At 43.5% G+C, this 13,913-nt stretch overlaps 2 protein-coding genes across 2 annotated transcripts; both read left to right on the top strand.

Annotated features, from left to right (window-relative positions):
- The first annotated feature begins 547 nt into the window (after positions 1–547).
- opa3 (outer mitochondrial membrane lipid metabolism regulator OPA3) lies at positions 548–2,485 on the top strand. Its single transcript, XM_076989950.1, has 2 exons — positions 548–744; positions 1,492–2,485. Exons 1-2 carry the CDS (start codon positions 603–605, stop codon positions 1,833–1,835), a joined length of 486 nt encoding a protein of 161 aa, XP_076846065.1. The 5' UTR covers positions 548–602; the 3' UTR covers positions 1,836–2,485.
- A 338-nt stretch (positions 2,486–2,823) lies between these two features.
- On the top strand, positions 2,824–13,768 carry hnrnpul1 (heterogeneous nuclear ribonucleoprotein U-like 1). The gene is made up of 16 exons (XM_076989859.1): positions 2,824–2,981; positions 3,303–3,548; positions 3,683–3,880; positions 4,097–4,304; positions 4,504–4,577; positions 4,715–4,854; positions 4,977–5,076; positions 5,354–5,466; positions 5,564–5,830; positions 6,218–6,340; positions 9,129–9,257; positions 10,499–10,667; positions 11,607–11,879; positions 12,384–12,532; positions 12,614–12,796; positions 12,895–13,768. Exons 2-16 carry the CDS (start codon positions 3,350–3,352, stop codon positions 13,012–13,014), a joined length of 2,445 nt encoding a protein of 814 aa, XP_076845974.1. The 5' UTR covers positions 2,824–2,981; positions 3,303–3,349; the 3' UTR covers positions 13,015–13,768.
- The last annotated feature ends 145 nt before the right edge of the window (positions 13,769–13,913 follow it).

The raw sequence follows: 13,913 nt of genomic DNA, 5'->3' as shown, positions 1-13,913 counted from the left end.
AGAAAACAATATATTGTGGAGTTATTAACATTTTATAACTTAGCAGTTGCGATCCCAATAATTTAGGATCATTTGTGTCATAGTGGGTCTTGCCTAAGATGAATATTACAACAAATATTCCGATATCTCAGTATTATACACAGATAAAAAAAAAAGCTGTTTAGACCCTAGTATGTAGGTTATGCTCAGCACACATTTTTAGGGAATGAAGTCTAGAGAAATTATATACATATAATCAGGGGCGATTTTAGGATCTGGTCTTTAGGGGTGCCCAGCCCCCAGTGCTCACAGAGGCACAATACCAAAGTATTGCGCAGGTGCAGAGCAAGTTTTTTGCATAATATAATATTTTAAAAATGTGTTGAGCCAGAGGGTGCTGAGCAACTTCACGGTGGTGCTCTAGCACCACTAAAAATACCCTAGCCTCGCCCCTGCATATAATTATATAATTTCCCCAAATTTGTGGAGATCCATATTTGATCAGAGTTGGTCAAAATGTTCACATAAATCCTGCGCTTCTTGAACGCAGCGCGTATGTTCACAGGCGCCTCTAATTTGACCTCATTTTGTCCCGCCCACTTCACCGAGGCGCTTCCGTCAAGATGGTTGTAGGTGCTTTTCCCATTGCAAAGCTGCTCTATCTGGGCGTTCGTCAGTTAAGCAAACCAATAGCTAACAGGATCAAAGCAGGAGCACGGAGAAGTGAATTCTTCAAAAATTACGTATGCCTTCCCCCGGCACAAGGTAAGCTGTGTTTGCTACAGTATAAATACGTGTGTGCCAACAGCTAAAGGCTGCGAACAGGCGGAAGTAGAATTTGATGGAACTACAACATGTAGCCAATGCGTTTTACACATTGCATTGTTTAACCAATCATAAACGTGCCTTGAGTGGTAAGCCGTTACTGTTGAACCCCTATAATGATAGATTTACTCGTAGTCCAATAAAGAACCAAAAGGTGTGCCCTTTAAGACCAAAACCGACCAATAAGAGTTTTGTCATTCGGAGGGGGCGGTAGCAAGCTGTCATTGAGCATTGGAGCGTTTGAAAGTGCCTTCTATCAAATTCTGACATTGCCCAATTTTCTATTCTTTTATACTTGGTCGTTATACACCATACAGATTTCTGATCATTATACTATTTCGTGGAGTTACACGCATCATAAAAAAAATTTGCAATCATTATTTTATTTGCGTCAAAGTTTGAAGGCTACTGACAATCTGTACACTTTTCAATACCCTGAATATATGTCATAGGATTTTTAAACAAATAGTCTATCTAGTGATATACTACTTATTTTCTGAATATTTTTAATAGACCCTTTAGCATCATTGTGTCTTATTTCAGATATTATAAATGATGTTATGCTCACTGCTTGTTTTGCCCTGTTGTGTTGATTCGTGCAATACTAACCCTAGATCAATATGTAGTGTTCCACCGAAATTTAGTTCAGAGTAAGACACCTGCAATCTTCTCTTTCCTCATTCAAAGTGTACCACTGGGTTGAAATGAGGACCAAGATGAGGATCATGGGGTTCCGTGGTTCTACGATCAAGCCTCTGAACGAGGAGGCAGCCGCCGAGCTTGGGGCCGAGCTGCTCGGCGAGGCCATCATCTTCCTCGTTGGTGGGGGTTGCATGGTCCTTGAGTACAGTCGGCAGGCTGCAAACTCCAGGCGTAAGGAGGAGGAACTAGCAGAGACCATCAACAGTCTGCAGACCCAACTCGGGGAGGTCGCTCTGGCCACAGAGACTCTAGATGCTCAGATCCGGGAGTTGAATAGACTGCTGCTGTCTCTTCCACCTGCCCCAGCAACAAATGACACTAAACACTAATGTGTGGCTCTGAGTTTGACCGAGGGACTACATCTGTATGTGTGATGACGTGTGTCACAATACACACAAACAGTGCCATGAACAAACAAACTAGTGGAAGTCCAACTTCACATTTCTTTTTATTTTGGTCCTGTAATCTAGAGGCGAGAACACGTCAGTAGTTGTGTTGCACAGTGTTAGTGGCACATGCCATAACCTGTGTGTGAGTGAAAAACAAGCCATGTTTTGATTTTGTCTCTTGGTTATGCTGAACATTAGGACCCCAAATAAATAGGTTTCTCTAGCCTGTGTCTCTTTGACAGGGAAGCATTTCAGATTGAAAGCAGTATGTGTTGAATTCAAAGCTTTGACCTGGAAAAGATTATTTCAGTAGAAAAAAGCCTTCTGTAAAGCATGTCTGTAGATATGTTCATAATGTTATTCTGTCTGCTTGATCAAACCTGTTTGAGGTCATGAACAGCTTGTTAAACAGCTAACAATTCAGATTTGTCAGAGAGGGGAACACAAAACTGATCAGTGGGACCTTCAGGACAGGAGCTGGGTACATTAACCGTAATAGTGATAAATCACATACATTAAACAGCTCCAGCAGCTGATCTTGTTTGACTTCCAAGAAGACCCGTACATAGTGATGTATATTACTATTGTAAAATAAAATATTCTATTCAAAGATGTTTCTTAATTGCGATTGCGTAAAAGCATGAAAACATTGTGTGGTTATTGATTAACATAATGTGGTTCTACAAACGATCAAATCAATTCATGAGAGTATGGTAAGAATGTATGTATGTATATATATATATATATATATATATATATATATATATATATATATATATATATATACATACATTCATACAGAAAACATTGAAACGAATGAAACATGACTATTGTAAATCTGTGATCAGCGCAAACAAAACAAGCCCAGAATGTTCAGCGTTGTGGAAGCAGTCAGTCGGTGAAAAGCGTTAAGGCGATCGTCCACTGGGTGGCGGTATAGAGTCATCGAGGGCATTGCGCGTCGTGTTGATAGCGCTACGTTAGCTGGCTGGTTAGCTGGTTGTTGACAGGCGGTGGCCGCTCATTAGTAGGATTTTTCTCCTATTTTGGAGGCCAGACTCTTTTACTTGAAGGAGGTCTGCAAAGGTACGTGCTATTCATGCAAATTATTTTGCAGCCAGTATACCAGTGACTCAGCATGCACAGAATATATTGTATCATAACATATATTAGCCCCGCTAGCCGTCCTCACCAACTAGCATAACAGCTAGTCAGCTAGCGGACACAACTGGCCAGTCAGCCTGGTCAGCGGAGTGACGGATGGCGTGTTTTTCCTGCGAGTTATGTCTAATTTTTAGGATAACTGCCTAACGAATAGAGCCAAGCTGCGAGCTGGCGAGCTCGACGTTTGGCGGTTAGCAGCAGGCTGGTTGGTACCTGAGTGGTTTGGCTTTAACGCGCTTTCAGGTTGGGAAGACTAGCGGAACACACACTCCTCCAGCCCACCCCACACAATGGATATCGACGTGAAGAAACTGAAAGTCAACGAGCTGAAAGAGGAGTTGCAGAAGAGAGGGCTGGACACCCGTGGGCTGAAGGCGGACCTGGTGGACAGGCTGAGAGCTGCTCTGGACACGGAGGTACCAGATGGGAGGGCTGGACTACCAGGAAGAACTGGAGAGGAGCTTACACCTGAAGATACTGCAGAGGCGGGTACGTTAATAAACCCTTTTGGCTCTCTGCACGTGTTTTATGTTACTTTTGGTTAAATGACCCTGTTTTGTGTGTCCTTATGGGGCACAATTGCATAATGGACACTAGCACATCATTTTGTGGTGCGATGACAGGTGCTGAAGAGGCCAGCTATGAAGAGGGGGCTCACCATGCACAGCGGGAAGACAACAGTCCTCACACTGAAGAATATAAGGCGGAATCAATCCCTGACACAGATCGCAGTGTTGCAGAAGTTATCATGCCCAAGATGGAAATGGTAGAAGAACCTGAAGTCAAACCTGAAATCGAGGCACAGCCTATTTACAAAGAAGGTCAGGGTGTGTGGAGCACTGCGTTTCCGTAACGCGTGCAAAACGACGTTTTGAAAACGTTGATGCCAGTATGACGTCTGATGTTATCAGTTCTCTTGCATATAAATACAGCACACATGTTAAAACACATTTCTTCAGGTAGCTTTTTTGTTTTGGCAAGAATGTAAAGAACACACGTAGGGTGTTAACATGAGTTCAAACGTGCTGCCCCCACAGAAGAAGAAGCGCCAGGAGAAGTGGGGGTGAAGGAGGTTGTTGAGAAGCTCGAGGAGGAACAGGGCGAATCCTGCGAGTGGCAGGAGACCGAGGCTCTCCAGGCCTCCCACTGCAGATCCCAGCAGGACAGCCACGCGCACTACGGCCGCAAGAGGCACTACGAGGAGGCGCACGGCTACGGCTACTACGAGCATCGAGAGGACAAGAGGTAACGGTGGCGGCTGCGGGCGTAGCCGCTCGCATGTCTGTCGCAGCAGCAGGCTTTACGCACAGCAGACCCTGTCTGAGCTAACCGTGAGGATTGCGACTGTTGTTCGGTTGAGTTAACGATGGACCCGTGGTGCATCGTGTGTGTATACGTGTCGTTTGTCGTTTCTGCTAGCGATGACGTTGCGCTCGCTTTGCAGGTCACGCTCGCCTCAGCCCCCGGCTGAAGAAGAAGAGGAGGATTTTGATGACACGCTGGTAGCCATCGATACTTGTCAGTGCAGTTCTCTTTGTTACTTCGTAGAAGGCAGTCGGTTGAATTTTCGCATGGCCAGTTATAATGTCTGTAACACGCATGTATGAGGCTGTAATAAAGATTACATAAGGCTCTGTTTACATGTACTTTTATAGATAATTGTGACCTGCACTTCAAAGTCTCCCGTGACCGGTACAGTGGATACCCTCTCACCATTGAGGGCTTTGCTTACCTGTGGTCTGGTGCACGTGCCACTTATGGTGTGAGCAAGGGTCGTGTCTGCTACGAGATGAAGGTAATGACTTCTGACCAGTTAAGACAATACAGCAGGAGCGGTTGTTGAAATTGGGCTACATCAGATTTAGGTTGGGACAAGAAAAAATATACAGTGGAGAAATGTTTTTTGTCTGTGTGCAGATAACAGAAGAGATCTCAGTTAAGCACCTTCCTAGCGGTGAGCCTGACCCACATGTGGTGAGAGTGGGCTGGTCTCTGGATTCCTGCAGCACACAGCTCGGTAAAATAAACACCCATACAATCATGCACTCTTATTGCTAATGTAAACTGGGAAAAATGTGTAGGTTAAGATTCTGCCAATATGTAAATGAGGTATAAGAATGCAGTAGTAGAAAAAAGTTTGTAGTTCCAGCAGAACTGCAGTTTGTCAGTACCAAGAGTGAGTGAGATTGTTGTATGTCATTGTGAAAATGAAATGGTTGTTGCACAACCGACCGGAGCTGTATCAAATTTATTCACCCCCATCATTCCATGAGATGACTGTCTTATTCATACAGGAGAAGAGCCTTTCTCCTATGGGTATGGCGGAACTGGCAAAAAGTCCTCCAACTGCAGGTTTGAAGACTATGGAGAGAAGTTTGGTGAAAACGATGTCATTGGTTGCTATGTTGTGAGTAGCACTGGGATTCTAAAGTCAAATTCATCATTTGCAGTCCTAGATATTATTCGGTGATGGCAGCTACAAATGCAGATCATGTTTCTTTTAGGATTTTGATAGCAACGAGGACGTGGAAATTGCGTTCTCCAAGAATGGGAAGTGGCTTGGTGTGGCGTTCCGGGCCACTAAGGAGGAGCTGGCAGGTCGAGCACTCTTCCCTCATGTCCTGGTCAAGAACTGTGCTGTAGAATTTAACTTTGGCCAGAAGGGGGAGCCCTACTTCCCTTCACCAGAGGAATACACATTCATCCAGGCCGTGGCAATGGAGGATAGGACCAGAGGCACCCTCGGCCCTGCTAACAAGGCTGATTGTGAGGTCTGTATTACTACAAATGTTTGCTTACTTGGTAAATTGGTGATAAGTAATACATGTTTCCAGAGAAATAGGATGTTTCAGACAAATGTCTTTATCACATGTGAAAGCACCATGCTTCTGAAGATCTATGAGGTTAAACTGGGTTTACCTCCAGTAAACCCAGTTTCAGACGAACTTTCCTCTCTGAAACGTCCAGTTTCTCTGGAAACCTTCTGGAAGACGTTTTTACTGCCAGCACACGTTTACTACCTGCATGTGTGCATGAACATGCACACACTGGGAAACTGAGCTCACAAAAGTACAACTAGAGGTGCCAAAGTCCAGCCATTGATTCATTGTAAAAAGTCCTGGGGGTGCATTTCTAAAGCCACGGTGCCTTTGTTTCAGATCTTGATGATGGTCGGTCTGCCTGCGTGTGGAAAAACCACGTGGGCCACCAAACATGCAGAGATGAACCCTGAGAAGAAATACAACATCCTTGGTACCAACGCCATCATGGAGAAGATGAAGGTAAGCATCACACCATTATATTGACTGGAGAACCTTTCTCTTTGTAATTAAATATCCCTTAATATGCTATACAAATGGGCTCATTTAATACCTGGAAAAACATTGCCATATTGACTGCTTCATGAATATGGGAAATGAATAACCTCTTATTGATAGTTATAAAAAGTAGTACGATGTACAAAGGTCAACCTGTTGGTGCTCATAACTGGAGATCTATCCCCCCCATATCTTGTGGTTTGTATTCTGCTGTTTACTTTTACCTGTTTGTCACATTTGGGATGGAAATATATGTAAATAAATTAACAAACAACCCTGTAAATGTTGTATTGTTCTTACTGTAATGAGACACCGTGACTCAAACAAGATTTACATGGAGGTTTAAGGAGGTTCCTTGACCTTAACGAAGATCTTGCAGCTCATGTTACTCAGGATCAACGCAATGTCCTAATGATGATTTTTGCCTTTGTGAGGCATGTTGTGTGCACCTAGAACAGTGGTATTCAAATCTGGACCTTAAATCCAAATCTGGTCCTGGATTTTGTAGATCTCTAGCAGTTGATTAAATTATTCATGTAACTGGTTGGCCACTTTGTCATTACTCCTGCCTCTTAGATAAAGGGAGGGTGGAAAATCTGAGCTGAACCCTGAGGACCGTGATTTGAATACCTCTGAATAGAGCGATGGTAGGTGTGATTCCAGCGGTGTGTTCTCGTCTCCGACTTCATGATGAGAGGTTAGGTGAGGTGTGGTTGATGTCCCGGAACACCGAGAGTTGTCACAGGCTTGACCCTGACTGAACGTGGATCCCGGTCTCCGTTCGGTCAGTAAATCTTTTAACTCAACCGTCTGGATTCTTTTAAATAGAGCTCTTAGCTAAACAAGACTCTTCAGTCCCCTGAAACAACGGTTCTGACACAGAGCAGTATTTTACACTGTCCATCCAGATGTACTGTCCTTGTGCAGCCATCAGAGAGGACTTTTAGTAGGTGTTTTTTGAATTTCTTTTCCTTTTTATGTTCACCTTTTAAATTCAGTAACATGATGAAATAAATTAATATGTATTAAATTTAATTTTCAGTGTTTGCAACAACTGTTTGTGGGACCAAAACCCATCAAAGGAGGTAAACGCCTGCTGAATTTAGGAGATGCGGACTGCATTTACGATTCGACTTTTAACATCAAAGCCTCACCGCTCTGTCCACAATTGTAGTTATGCATGTTGTTTACGTTTCAGCGCCTTGATATGTCTGAAAATGACCCTGAAAATGACAGTGGGAGATGGGAAAAGCGTTGAAATACCAGCTGAAGGAACAAGAGACTCATAAGGACCGAGTGGAGGAAAAGGAGGCGGAGCGTCGGTGGATGAGGGAGGAGTTTGATGGGCTGTGGGACACAGTCCCGTCAGGGTGCTGCACAACATCTTACCTTAACCACTCCGTCTAATGGCCTTGTCACAGTCATCACGAGGGACAGGCCGTCCCCCTCCACCTCAGAACGGTCCCTAGATGTCTGGCGTTCCCTGCCTTGCTTCACACTGAGCACTGCTGGGAATGGCAAGGTCTCCGTTCTTCTAACTTCATGATGGATCACGTCCATCTTGACGCGGATGAGCAGGAGCTGGTCAGACCACAACGGAGCCCTGGTTTTCAGGAGTGTGGTTTCTCAGGAGCGAGGAGCGGGTGATGCACACCAGCTCGGATGGCTCTCGGGGCGAAAGGGGAGCGTCCCGCAATGTGCGGGACTTTCTGACCAGCAGAGTGAGAGACAGATTTCCTAACACGTCTGCTGCAGACAAAAAGGGCAGTTAAAGAGCGCGTCAGTGAGTGTGTAAGGGCGTGCAGCAGTTAAAGAGCGCGTCAGTGAGTGTGTAAGGGCGTGCAGCAGTTAAAGAGCGCGTCAGTGAGTGTGTAAGGGCGTGCAGCAAGGCCATCATTCCAATTCCATATCCGAGTAAATGATGTTGTGCTTTCTCACGTGTGGTTGTTTGTTTGTTTATGTGAGTGCTAACGAGCCAAGTAGGTTTTGGAGCACATCTAACATTCTGAAATGGTGAAATGATCTTGCATTATCCCTAAAACAGCTCGAAATATGGCCGTAAAACACATTAAATGAGTCCATCTGTTTTGCATGTTGAAGCACCTTAAAGGCTGACTGCACTTTTACACATTGCCTAAGTGACCACAGCTTCAAATATTTTATGATCCAAATACGTTTATTCGTAAAAAGTAATTATATATTTAAATGTTTATTATAATTATAATAAAATTCATTATAATTATAATGGAAGATTTTTTTTATTGCAGCAGCGTGAATACTGCGTCATCTGTATTCCACAACAAAACAGAAACTAAACCTGATCATTTTGGATTTAAAGTTTCTTAACATTCAGAAATAAGATTTTGATTTTGTAGTTACAGCTACATCTTAGAACGTGTGGCTAATTAAATTAGCTAATTAAATCAGGAAAGAAAGATGAACTCTAGTGTAATTTAAAGTATTGTACAAATGTTTTTGGAGGTTTTTACAGGGTGTTGACAAATGAAGGAAACATTGTATTCCTTTTTAGGCTTGACTCTACATGTACAGGAATACGATACATAAACCCCTTAACGCAATTAAGAGAAATTGGTGATTCAAGCCAGATCCTGAATAAATAATATTAATGTTAAAAATCAGAATCAGTTCCAAATTGTGACTATGCTATGAAGGACATCTAGACCCTTCTGAGGACACTCGGGTATTGAGTTTAAAGTGTGGACCTATGGAAGATCTCCTCTGTTGGCTGTAGGTGATGGGACTGCGTCGACAGAGGAACTACGCGGGTCGCTGGGACATTCTGATTCAGCAGGCCACACAGTGTCTGAACAGGCTGATCCAGATCGCCGCTCGCAAGAAACGCAACTACATTCTTGACCAGGTAATGCCTACAACTCCCATAATTCTCCACAAGAACAAATCTGCAGATGCCCTCTTGTGCCCTTTCGCTAATGTATTATTTATTTATCTTTCAGGAAACCAAAATATGATAGAGTAGAAGAAGCATCAGCCTCTCTTGAGCTTTGTTGCCATGTATTCTAAAGAAATGTTTTTTAAAGTTTGTAAAATGAGAGGAAAGTGCTTATCACTGTTGTTTTCGTCAGTATCTTGAGCGTTCGTTATTTATCATATATTGTATATTGTCTTGTGAGCCTCTCCGATATTGTACACATAGTCCATTACAGTGTTAAGATGTTGAGAGACAAGTAATCTCTGCCTGGTGAGTAAGAAAAACAACTTTTGTTGCTATGGTAATTATAACAAAAGTAACATTGATAGTATCTTTTAAAGAGACCTTAGTATTATGCTCATAGTTGGAAATGTTGAGTGTTAATGTTTTGATAATACATCAAGGTAAGTTAGAGCTAACGTTTTTAGTTTTGCAGGGCCTTCTCCTCTGATTTGCAAGGTAAGTAAGGTCGGATGGACGCGTCTTATTGTAACCTTGGAAACAGTGAGTATACCCAGGTAAGTAATGTATGTATGTCCACGTCTGTGGGATTGAAGCTCCGATTCTGAACAGGTTATTAAAGGTAAGTAACAGGACCCTTTTAGGATATGAGAGCCAAATTTTGCTTTGCTAACACTTTGGATGATTTATTTGAAGCATGAAACATGATTAAATAACTATGCAATTCTGATCTTGGTGTGATGGGGACATTTTGTAATACAAAAGCCAGACTGAGGCTTTTAAAGAGCCTTTGTAAATGATGTCTGGCCAACATTTCTGACAGTTTTATGAAGATAATAGACTCCATATATGAATAAAATTTGAATAATTTAAACATTTAACTTCGATAAGAATCTATTTCACATTTGATGGATGTACAGACATGAATCATTTTAAGATGATTAAAGCAACACAACTCCCATCTAGAGGTCATCCTTATTTCATAATTAACCCTTCAGTAGCATGCTGCTAGTGTGAAAGGGTCCCTGCTAACCCTTTTTTTTGCAGGTGAGGTCAGGCAGGTGGTGAAGGTAAGTGTGCTTGAGAGGCCGTCCGTAGGTCCGGAGAGGAGAACCTCTCTTACTTCCTCATTGCAGCCTTCCAGCCGGCCAAGCCCAACACGAAGTAACAATAACGAACAGCTTCTACTTCTTTCTTGTCACCATTGCTAGACAAATGTATATGGATCAGCCCAGAGACGAAAAATGCGTCCTTTTGAAGGGTTTCAACGCAAGGCTATTGTAATTTGTCCCACGGACGAGGATTTTAAAGAACGAACGTTAAAGCAAACTGATGAGGAAGGGAAGGATGTGCCCGATCATGCAGTGTTAGAAATGAAAGGTAGGAACGCTGTGGATGAAAGCAAACCACTTTAAAACAGATTCCAGATCTCTGCTCAACTATTCATGTTTTAATTATTACTATATATATTTTTTTTATGTAAAAAATGGACGATGTCCCCACGTTCCTCCCTGTCAGTCCCTCCACCACACCCCCCATTGTTTAGCACCTAAAATCGGAGTTCTGTCTAATCGGCCCTTGGACTGTTTCTTTTTGTTTCTTTTTGTATATATTTGTTTGGCTTTTTGATTATTTTTCCTTCCACCTTTCCATCTCGACCCCCCCCCCCCCCCCCCCCCCCCCCCCAGCACTGCAAACTGAGCAGTATAGGCACAAAAACCCAAACTTGCTTAGTTCAAACTTGCATCGCCAAGTCGGATCTGTTCATTGGAAATTTCCAGCATATGCTGGGGCAGATTTATCCAGCGAAGGTGGTGTAGTTGAGAGTATTTGTAGGTGGTGTTGAGGCATCGGGTAGCACTTGGTTTGCAGCGGCAGTGTTCGTCCCCCCTCACCCTTAAGATCTAATACTGTTGCCTGTCCGGATCATTCGGATGTTTCCACGTTTTCCTGACAGAATAAACTGAAGCAAATATGGAATCCCTGCCATCCAGGAGACCATGCTTGCTCCAGACATTATTGTTTCTGACTCACTGCTCAACATGGTTCTGTCTCATCCTTTGTTTCCTTGTTTTTGTTTCTGTTGTTTATTTTGTGGTGTGAAATATCACTTATGCATCAATAATTGAGCTCTTTCATTTGTCTCCTGGTGGTGTGACCACCTGGCCCACCACATTCCCTCCCCTCTCTTCCACTCCTCTCTCTCTCTCTCTCTCTCTCTCTCTCTCTCTCTCTCTCTCTCTCTCTCTCTCTCTCTCTCTCTCTTCCCCTCCCCACCCCCACGAATGGCCCTCTCTATCTCCCTCCGCGTCCTCGAAGCGAACTTTGTGCTGCCCGAGCCCGGCGACGTCCTGGACGAGGTCACCTTCGTGGGGCTGCAGCGCGACGACGCAGACAAGCTGGTGAGGCAGTACAACGAGGAGGGCCGCAGGGCGGGGCCACCGGCCGACAAACGCTACGACAGCCGCCAGACGGGTTACCGTGGGCACAGCGGGGGCAGCGGTGGGGGCGGCAGCTACCAGCGCTACGACAACCGCGGAGGCCAGCGCGGAGGCTATCAGAACCGCAGTGGCTCCGGTGGAGGATACAGAGGTCCTTTGACACTTTAGTGTTCTTGTGGATGGGTAGTCTGTGTAGCAAATGGCATTAGTTTAAAGTATTTGCCTATTGGTGAATATTAGGGATAATTCTGATCAAATTGGCCATGTCAGAATGTCTGTAAAGAGATCTTGGCTGTGTATGCAGTGAATATAACAGTGAATATAATATAATATTTTAAATCTATATCCATCTCTGTAATTCAAGCATCTAGTTTCTTATCACCCTTCTCATGCATTTAGTAATGACAATCACACAGTGTATCAGTAATTCCATCACCAAATAAGGTTTGCTTCACCTTATTTGTGTTCTGTTGTAAGCTTCACCTTATGTGCGAGTCATCCATGAGATGTGTGATGGTTGTTAATTCAGTAATGTGCCTGTGGTGTTTTTAAATGGGGCATTAAAGAAGAGATTCTTGACGAAGATGATAAAGTCGAAACTGGAATTGTATGCCAGTGTTGATTGGAGCTGAGGTCTCCTGTGTCTCTTGGGCAGGTTACAACCGTGGTGGCTACAATCAGAATCGCTGGGGTGGGAATTACAGAGACAACAGCTCGAGGGGGGGGTACAGCCGCAACCAGCAGTATGGAGGGGGCTACAACGGCAACCAGCAAGCTTCCTACAACAAGGATGGATACAGCCAGGCAAGTATTGTTTCTGTCTGTGATTTTTGATCAGTGTGGTTGCAATGTGTCTTGTAAACCTCTTCCGTGTGTTCCATCTAGGGATACAACCAGGGGTATAACCAAGGCTACAACCAAGGCAACTATAACCAAGGTAGTTACAACCAAGGCTACAATTATGGCAACTACAGCCAATACCCAGGATATGGGCAAGGCTACAGTGATGGCCAGACTTCTGGGCAGTCATACAACCAGCAACAGAGCTACAATCAGCAGTACCAGCAGGTACTCCTCAAAAACCTTTGTTTTTATTGTTTGTTCATTTTTTTTTTATGTTTGTAAGTGCCGCTGTAAACAAGCTGTCTCTCTACCCCTCTCACCAGTATGCCCAACAGTGGCAGCAGTACTACCAGAACCAGAGTCAGTGGAACCAGTACTACAGCCAGTATGGCAACTACTCTGGGCAACAGGGCAACAACCAGGGCTCCCAGGGCTCCCAGTGAAGACAGACGCATCTCGATCCATCACAGACGTCTTTAACCTCACACCCACATGGCTACATGCTTCATTACAAACTTCTTTTTCTGTGACTTAAAGCCCTTATATCAGGTCCTCTTATATAGTCATGCTTGCCTGCCAAGCCGTCTTCACACTGCCATTGAAATTCTTTTGTAGTCGGATCGAGTGCTCCGGTTCTGAAGTCCTGTTCCAGTTGGAAAGATCAGACAAGCTTTCCCGTCATCTTGGATATTGAATAAGGTCTTAGGAATGTGAAAAGTGTGATCACGTTTAGACAGAGTCCTCAATACTGGCATCTGCCACTCCAGTACTGATGCCTGTTTCAGTCAATGCACCACAGAAAAGTTTAATTTTATGGCAGGAAATGTTGATTTTGCAATTAAATCATTATGACTACTCTGACGAGGTCCTGCCGTCCTTCACAAGTGACGTAGCCAAAAGTTTGTACCCCCACCTTAACATGAGTCCTTGATTTGTTTCTAGCCATCACATACAACTAGAGATGTTCTGTAACTACAGTTAAAATGACATCTATTTTGAAAATATTTTTGTGTAGATTTCACAGGTTTTAATTGTGCTCCTTGGTCAGTAATAGAATTTAATGGAACAGATTTTAAGAAATGCTTACTGACTTGCAACTATCATTTTTTAGTTTAAAAGTGGCTCAGGCTCACTTTGTGTTCTTTGTTCAGTCTTGAATCTTTTGTTTCCCAGTGACAATAAATTCTCATCTCACTATCTCACAATAATATCTGACTATCTGTTACTGCCGTGCAAGTTAGTGTAGACCGAATAACTAGTGTTGGTGTGCAGAGTGAATAACTATTGTTAGTGTGTAGTGTAAATAGTGTTATCTGCACTTATGTATTACCACAAGCATACC

This window comes from Brachyhypopomus gauderio, chromosome 2 (genome assembly GCF_052324685.1).
Source record: "Brachyhypopomus gauderio isolate BG-103 chromosome 2, BGAUD_0.2, whole genome shotgun sequence".
Lineage (NCBI taxonomy): Eukaryota > Metazoa > Chordata > Actinopteri > Gymnotiformes > Hypopomidae > Brachyhypopomus > Brachyhypopomus gauderio.
This window is presented reverse-complemented; position numbering and strand designations above follow the sequence as displayed.